This window comes from Zeus faber, assembly GCF_960531495.2.
Source record: "Zeus faber genome assembly, chromosome: 6".
Taxonomy (NCBI): domain Eukaryota; kingdom Metazoa; phylum Chordata; class Actinopteri; order Zeiformes; family Zeidae; genus Zeus; species Zeus faber.
The window spans coordinates 35,504,610-35,513,986 of record NC_137201.1 but is presented as its reverse complement, the minus strand read 5'-3'; the positions used below and the strand labels follow the sequence as shown (position 1 = coordinate 35,513,986).

General features: G+C 39.7%; 1 protein-coding gene across 1 annotated transcript; it reads right to left on the bottom strand.

The window, feature by feature from the left end:
• Positions 1-8,924, bottom strand: LOC307231229 (fatty acyl-CoA hydrolase precursor, medium chain-like). The gene is made up of 13 exons (XM_080001844.1): positions 8,778-8,924; positions 5,842-6,028; positions 5,429-5,567; positions 5,127-5,260; positions 4,835-4,988; positions 4,579-4,683; positions 4,362-4,460; positions 4,132-4,275; positions 2,356-2,433; positions 2,134-2,281; positions 1,885-2,034; positions 1,710-1,782; positions 1-1,618 (listed from the first exon to the last, which is right to left on the bottom strand). Exons 1-13 carry the CDS (start codon positions 8,848-8,850, stop codon positions 1,435-1,437), a joined length of 1,668 nt encoding a protein of 555 aa, XP_079857970.1. The 5' UTR covers positions 8,851-8,924; the 3' UTR covers positions 1-1,434.
• Positions 8,925-9,377: the final 453 nt, after the last annotated feature.

Below are 9,377 nucleotides of genomic sequence, written 5' to 3'. Positions count from 1 at the left end.
TTGTAAATAGATTCAATTTTTATTTTATTATCTGTACTTTAAAAGAAGATACCATAAGACAACATTTTACTTACACCAATTTCTACCACCAATTATATTTCACACCAACAATATTAAACCAAATAAAGATGCAGTGTGTAAAATTTAGTGACATCTAGCACTCAGGTTGCAGATTACAACAAACTGAAAATCCCTCCCCATAACGGTGCAACATGGCGGGCTCCGTGGAAGAAACAGTGGCCTAGAAACTCACAAAAGGCCCGAGAAACACTGGCTCTAGAGCCAGTGTGTTGTTTGTCCATTCTGGGCTACTATCGAAGAAACATGGCGTTGCAACATGGTGGCCTCCGTTAAATTGAGTGACTTCACGGAGTGACTCTGTGGCAGTTTCTCCTACCACGCGACACCCAAGTGGTGTATTCAGGGACCTCCACCACAGAGCCACAGTAGATGGGGTGCACCCGATTATTGTAGAGAGTAGGCCAGTTTGAATTAGCCAGGAGCAGATAGACATGTGTCATGACACAGGCTCCTCTTCTGAGTGTGTGTGAGGACGGCGGTTTTACCTGCTGCTCGTTAGACCAACCGACGAGCAACAGGTATGTAGCCACCCTGATCTCAATCACCTAGATCCAGGTCAGGGTGTGGCTGCTCACCACACCATCCCCCCATCACAGACTCCTTATGAAGATAAAAATGTCTCATTTTAAGTTAAGGCCAACACAATGAATTTCATTTTCATGGGATTATACACTAATTAAAAGATGCTCAACAACATAACATAACATACAAAACAACGCTTGGAGGGAGGGCAATGACAAAACATGACATGCACACGAAAAACATGTTAGAAACAGTCATTCAGCCAGTCAGTCAAACAGCAAAATCGTTATTTTCTGAATATCATGCTAATTTGTCACATTCCTGCTCTATTCTTTACAAATCACACACATGAAGGGAAAGAAAATATACACCAAGCTATTGTAGTTTATATAAAACCCACAAATATTTGAGAAATAATAAGCAAACTGAAATTTAACAATTTCACAACAATTTCATCTCTATACATACCTGTTTAAACTGTATCCTGCATTTTTCTATTGTTTCCAATCTGTGTGCATTTCTTGTATTGGTAAAGGCACATTGGATCACAAATTAAGTTGTGAGGTGTTGAACAAATGTCAAATTTGTTGCATATTCTCATCACACTATACTGTATATGAGAAAACTGGCCATAACTTTGATTTCAAAAAGTGTGAATGTTGTGTTGATTGTTTTGATTTTAGCAACCCTAAAGTTCTTTGCTTGGGGTGTTTTTTTCAATTATCAACAATTTAGTAAAGCATTATGGAATTAGGCATTGATGCGGAAATAAATGATCTTTTTGAAGTAACTTGCCAAGTGGCCGTTTCAATAGTTTCAAAAGAAAGCAGCCTACAGCTCAGCGCGCTGCATCCCCTGCCCAGCCGAACTGACTTGCTCTGGCAGAGTTTGAGTCATGAATGTGAAAACATCCTTTTTCATGTGCAGACGAGGCTCCTGTTTAATCCCAAGGTACAAGTAGTCACCTTCTGCTCCATACTGTGGCCACTCCACCAGGCCACGCCCATTAGGTGACCTGCATGCACAATTTTCATTTTTTAAATACAAATAAAAACTTTACCACTTTTCCTTTAAAGTATGAACAGTCGTTGAAGTGCATTTCTTACCCTGTGCGGGCAAAGTTCCCCCAGTAGCTCATTATGATTTTGCTTAGCTGCACCTCTTCTTCTGGACATGCATCTAAAACAGTATTTTGTTTGATGAAGCTGCTACAAGGTACATTTTTCATACAGCATTTTCCATTAACATTAAGTGGTAAAAAAAACAAAACGGTGTACTTACCTGCGTTCTTGATCTCTGTACTACAGAGGCAACGTCCCAACACTATATATACTTCATCTCCATGGTCACACCCAACAAAACTTGGCCTTTTCTTCTGCATTGACCTTGGAGCGCGTGCGTATTCATACAAATATAGAGGAGCTCCTGCAGCTATTAGAAGCAAAATCCATATAGAGTACAGTGTGTCTCAGTGCTGCGTGGGAGAAAAGACTTTGAAATGACAAAATAGAGGTTTACAGGACGAATTACCTGTGTGGGCATTTGCAGTCTCAATTAGTGGAACAGCGAACAGCAGGTCTCCAAGTATCGCAGTGTACGCATCCCTAACTTCTATAGGATCTTCGGAACTTCCAATATATTCTTCTAACAGCAGCTCTGCTTCCAACTGACCTGGGGACTTGAGAAAACACATTCAATGAAGTCATTATGCCAGAAAACACAGAAGTCAGGGAGTGAGTTGCAGTGTCTTACATCAAGAAAGATCATGGAAAGGACGTTCTTGACAAACGCTCGCTCCATTCCCTCTGTCCAGCTGGGAGGAGCGAAACTCTAAGAAAGATGCAGATGAGGAGCATTGTTTTATTGTTTATTAAACCTTGAAGAATTATTATCACTAGACCTCGATATGTCTTTGTGTTTTGTATTTGATGTTAATAGATTCTTCCATAGCTCTGTGGAATATTGGATACTGATGTATTCCAGGTTGGTGTACTCCAAATTCAAAGGTTGGTGGTTAACATCCCTCGCATCCCTCCACCGACAGCTGCTCCAACTACTGTAACACTGTGGCACCAGCTTCTAATTCCACACCATACTTCAAAGAAAACTTCAATATCAATTTCAATTCTTGAGATGAACAGCAGATATTGATATCATATTTCATAACATTTCATCCCAACATGTCACGTTCCAGGATGAACTGAAATGTCCAACTAAACATAAATAACAGTAAACACGTGACCCACTTGTTTTTTCGCACCATTTGAAAGGGGAGAATCAGAGCTTCCAAACAAGGTGTCACTTGTGCAACTTGAGCAAGTATATTGTTGATGACAAGGGTTTGGCAAACGGTGTTTCTGAGATAATCACCTTGAGACTCGTCTTCATTCAGCTCCACAACGAAGCGAGGAGCCAAAGCCACGTGGCTGCTAAATATACTGCTGCATGTCAACAGCGTCAACAACACAACAACACAACTACTTTTATTTTTTTTAAAAAGCTTTTACTCAACACTAACAATATACATGTTCTATAAAAGTGGAATTTATTTTCCGGTGGTTCTTGTCAATATCCCGTTTCATCGTCACCTTCGGGTTGAAATTCGCTGTTTGAAATGTTCTCCAAGTCCAGAGTAAAAGCACATTCAGCGTCGCTCTGGGAGAACTGACTGTCATGGTGGAACATGAAGTCCAGTGCGCGCTGCTTACACTGACTTGGATCTATGGCACTGCTCACATCAAGCTCCGCGACATGATGTAGATCTTCCTCCACCCGCTTCTCTTCAAGCCAAGTTTTCCCAGAGAAGTGAAAGCGGAGCCTCGTCCTGTTTACGGAAGTGACGGCGCTGTCTCGTGTGTGTATAAAACGCGTCATATTTAAAGGCTGAACTCTATCGAAACGCTCACGCATTGTGACGTCACAATGTGTGAGCGTGACAGTGTGACACAACGCTAAACCGTCGATCGTCGTTCTTCAGCGCAAAGTGAACTATGTTTCCTCATGTCATCTAAGGGGAAAGTTTACCTCCACGGTTTAACACTTTTCTATTATTTATAAATCAAACTGGGTTTTGAAAATACGTTGACAGATAAAAAAGAAAAAGAATCTGGAAAAATGCCATTTTCCTTCAAGAAAGTTTTTTCAACTTATTTGCTGCTCCTGGACATTTTAGAAATGCACGAGACAGGACACACGTATGTTGTCATATGTGTCATGATGTCATATGATCCCAGCCAAAGATCTTAAACTCGACATAATAGAATTAAATTAATTAAAAATCAATGTTCTGTCTCAATATATACATATATTTGGTAAGTTGCCATATAAAAAAGACAATGTACAGCATTTGCTTTGGGGTCCTGACCAACCTGTGGTGGTTGTTTTGACTGGCTGTACACCACTTTATTACTTTTCCAACTTCAACAATATATATTAGAAAAGAGAACTACGCATCCAACCAGGTTGCTATTGGAAAATAGATTGAATTTACCATTGCGATACTCTAATGTCAAACAGGCTGATACTCACGTTTGGTAAAAAGAAACCCCCTTCGTCATCGTTGATCCCTGCCATGAAAGGGATCTTGAGAAACTTCTGGCTTTGGAAAATGTCGTCCACAGGGCTGGTCAAGAAGTATCCGTCAATTGTAAAAGCAAATGACAGCATCTTGTTCTTGAAGGCAAAAAAGGAGCTTGAAATAAATTATCCAATGAATATTGTCAGTAAAAAGAGCATAGAGAACCGCACTGGAAGCTCACCTCTGAAAGAGCCACGATAGAATTAATGTCCAGGCTCTTCATACAACTGGCGATCTTCTCTGTGCTTGTGATATCACATCCAGATGCATTGGCTGCCATCTATGAGTGAATATTTTATCAATCAAAATACTTGAAAAAAATAATATGTATTTATATCATGTAGCTTATTTAGTGCACTGACACAAGAATAAATATTTCTATAGACTCCAGTATTCACCTGAGCCATAAGCAGAGGTTGCTTTATTAGGATTTGATCCATTGCTGCAGTGCCGCTCTGAGAGATCGCTCGGTGAAATAGTCCGTGGGACAAAGGGGAAAGAAGCTAGAGAGAGAAAGAACAGTCAAGATGAAGAACATCACACGGTGTAAACTGACCAAAGCTGATTTATTGTACATGTTTATTTTCTCTCCAACATCCGTTATTACATTAGTATCTGAGTTTGGTAGAAGCTGGTGTGTGCATTGATTCCAACCTGGAAGGATACGCTCGCTGCTCCAGCAGAATGCCCAAATATAGTGACTAAGTCTGGATCTCCTCTAAAGTTGTGGATGTGCTTCTGGACCCACTTCAGGGCTTCCACCTGGTCTAGCAGGCCTAGGTTTCCTGGACTTTGCGCATCTCCAGTGCTGTGGAGAAGAAACTACTGGTAGTTTAGAAGAAGCCAGATGTAGGCATGGCATGCATATAACCCAACCATGTGACAAAACTACAAAATAAGTCACCATATGGTCATTGTAATTGTACTTTGTGATTCATTTTTTTACCTGAAAAACCCTAACAGGCCCAAGCGGTACTGGATCACAACCACAACTACATCCTGGTAAGCAGCCAGTGCAGAACCATCAAACATTGATGCTGAGCCTATTTTTAGTCCTCCACCATGTATAAAGACCATGACCTAATGACACAAAAAACAATAACTAATATGTCATCAAGAAGGTTGACAGACCAAACAGTTAAGCAGGCCAAACATTTTAGTAAAATGCTAAAATTACAAATGTATTTTTTAATTAATAGCAGTAAAAGATCAGGAAGAACAAATCTGCAAAAAAACAAACACACTTACTGGGAACTTGGTATCTTTGGTCACTTTTGCAGGCGTATAAATGTTGAGGTAAAGGCAATCTTCTGAAATTTCGGGCAATTCTCCGGGAATGTCGTGGTCCTCATTCCAATCCAAGATGGTCTGTCTATCTTGAATACACCTGGTGATAAAAGAAAAGATCAATGGACCACCTTGGAGTTACAACCAAACAAGTACAATTTATCTGTATTTTTTGTTCAATGAATATAAAAAATTATATCCATTATCTGCTGCATATCAAAGTTCAAAATGTGTGAAACATCATTCAGCATGTGCTGTTTGCCCCATGTATGAAGTTATCAAGCGATAGCCAGTGAGTATACATTTGAAATATGACAAGGGGACAAATAAGAACTGAACAATGACATAACTCCTGAATTCTTCAGATAGCATACATGAGTGGCTGCTCGGAGGCATCCCTCACTCCTTCCCATCCCTCCGTCGGCTGGGGCCGGGCCAGTCGAAGAGGGCCTACAGGTGGCCTGGCAAAAGGTACACCGAGGAAGGCAAAGACTGCTTCCCTCTCCTTTGTGCTCATATATTGGCCTCTCAGACGCCCAAGCTGCGTCTGGATTACAGGTCCTTTAAATACACGATCAGAAAGGATGCTTGACACAAGGAAAGGAGAACTTACTGAACATTGACCTTGACATTTCATTATGAAAACAACCGACTTATTGACCATGAAACAATTGACTGTTCATCTGTGACACAACAAATATAACCAAATGCAAACATGGGAGGAGGTATTATAATTAGAATATATATATTTACATTAAAATTCTGTTACACTATTGTGAAATCTTCAGACGGCCCAGCCAGTAGTAATGTTGCGTAAACAATCAGGTTCCCCAAAATTATGTTACCGGCATCTGTTGCTTTGGGAAGTAAGTCTTTTTGTGGTGTCCAGTCCATTATTGAGAAATCTACTTTTCTGTGATACATGTTAGAATCAGGCGACTAGAAAGGAAGGAAGGAAGGAAAGTAGTGCCAAATAACACAACGCAAAATGTGTCTATTAGAGGAAGATATTGCTATATAGATGTCAGAATCAGAATTCAGTTTGTTCTGCCAACTATATTTTTAGAGACATGGAATAAGTCTATTTAAGGGTTGGAGCAATGACAAGAGCCTTGCCACTGTTCTGACGGCCAATTACACTGAAACCCCAAGAGTCCGAAAATGTCCCATTGGACATGGACGACACCCTAACTCTAACCATCTCTAAGCCTATACCTAAACTTAACCATCTCTAATATTAAACCGAAACTTAACCACCTCAAACCTTATACCGAAACGTATTAATTTGTTTGTTTGTTTGTTTGTTTATTTGTTTATTTGTCAGGGACGTTGCAAAAAACAATAAGGTTACAAAAACATAAAACAGATGTGTTGCATACAGGATTTCTAGCCGAGGCTAATTCGCAACCCTTGTCCCTGGTTGGCTTTTCTTCTTGAAAAAATGCTCATTACACATCATAACCAGAAATACCTAAGTTCAAATAAGCACAAAATAAATAGTGACATTCTTTACATGATCGTACAATAATGACCTCACATTACAATCACTGTGATACAAATGTGTATGTGATCAGTGATCACAGGTTTGATTTTGTTTCAGCCAGTGTTTCACCTTTTCATTAAACGTTTTCAGATCAGTTTGTGTTTTTATTTCATTTGGTAGGGCATTCCAAAAATGTATCCCTTTTACTGAAAAAGATGACTAACCGCAAGTGGTTTTGCGATTCTATTGGTGTTTGTTTTTGTCACATATGGACAAAGTACAGCTGGGGTGAGATTGTTCACACATTTAAAAATCAATTAAATAAAAGAGAACTTGATAAAGCCGTCATAACTGAGCAAATTGTACATTTTCAGATTTATACACTGGTGTCATGTCATTTGTTTTAGATCAGTTGTTTTCAGTGCTTGCTTGTATAGTGATGTAATGGGTTTGACAGTTGACTGTGAAGCCTGGTTCCACACAGCCACAATAGGATAGGTGTGAAAATATCATGGCATGCTGGTCTTTACGATCTTGCAAAGCTTTTTAACATGTTTATCAAATTTGAGTTCAGAGTCCAAAATGACACCTAAGAATTGAAAATAACTGACTTCCTGTATTTCCTCTTCATCTATTTGAATTGTAAGCTTATATTTTGCTTTCCTTCTCATGGAAAAAACACATTGACACAGTCTTTTTAAGATTCAAGGTTAGATGATTGTTTTTGGGCTGTTGGGATACAGCCTCCCTTTCATTTGTTTATATCTCTGCTGCTTCACAAGGGGATTGTGTGATCAGCGACATCTGACTACCAGCTCTTTTACAACATGTTGGTAGATCTTTTACGGATAAGCTAAAGAGCAAAGGCCCCAAGATGGAGCCTTGTGGAACGTCCGTTCTGGATCGTAGGGGGATTGGATGTTCTGCATTGATTTTAACGCATTGCACTTTACATTGGAGGTATGATGCAAACCAGCCAGTTGCTTGCTCAGAAAAGTTAAAGGTGCTAAGTTTGTTCAGAAGTACTTCATGGTTCACGGTGTCAAAGGCCTTTTTAAGTTCTTAAAACAGCGCTCCCACTACATAACCTTGTCTAGTGAGCTCTTGATGTTTTCAGTGAGATAGCAGTTGCCCATTTCCATTGAATACCCTGGCCTAAATCTGAATTGCTTAGAATAAATAAGTTAATTGCTTTCAAAGTGATTAACCAGTTGTTCTGCAATCATTTTTTCCAAGACCTTTGAGGTAGAATAGAAATTGGTCTATAGTTGCCTGCTTGGTCTGGTGCTACAGCCTTAGAAATTGGTGTTATGACTGCTGTTTTCCAGCTTTGTGGGAATTCACCAGTTCCGATGTAGAGGTTTTTCAAATGCGTTACAGGTTTGATCAGGGTATAGCTGTGTGTTTTGATAAGCACAGTATCCAACCCTAACAGATCTTTTGCCTTTGAGTTAATTAATTTGTTGATGATTTTACCTACTTTCTCTTGGTCAACCTCCTTATTGTAGAAAGACTGCGATGAGTCTGTCGTATTAACCTGTGATATTTTTACTGGTTCAAAATTTACCGAAACTTAACTGTGTCTATCCTTATACCTAAGCTTAACCATCTCTAAGCTTATATCTAAACGTAACCATATCTAACCTTATACCAAAACCACACAATCTCTAACCCAACATTTTTCGGATTATTGGGGTTCCGGGATTATGGGCAGTCCCCCAATGTTGTACAGAGAATTAGCATTCAAAAATGTGACATAGTTTTGACAACAGGTCACATCACCCACAGGGCTTGTGCTTCCTTAAACATAGACTAATGTTTACTCACCCTCCAGTTTTTCAGCTGTGCACAGAAACACTGCACACAGTGTGAGGAGTTCAACCACAAGTGCAGGGAACATGCTGGATGTCTTCTCGATTCCCCTTCTTTCTTACACCTTCAAAAGGAAAAAAAAATGCTGCAGCCTGAGCCCAGTTGTCAGACCCAATTCAAACAACTGATTGGGTGTCACGCCAACGCACTTTTATCCAGGACAGAAATTTCACACACACTCACGCATGCGCACACCCAACCACACCCACACACACACGCGTCTCTGATTCTCGTGATCTCTGAGTGCTATTGTTTGTTTTCACAGTACTTCTTAGTGAGAACCAGTGTAAATTTGAAATAAATGTAAATGTAAATTAAACGTTTTTCGAGTGATGAGTCGGTGGGAACTCAGGTCAACAATGGATTAAAGTTGTGTTTACACAGCGCTCACCATCGATAGTGATGCACGACTCGCAAATGATTCCTTCGTAGTGAACCAATCTCTTAAACAACTTGAATAATTTTCACAGAAGGGAATTACTTTTGTGATTCACACACCAGCCTTTTTTTGTTTTTTTGAATGACGCTAAACTATTTTTGAAATCCACACAATCA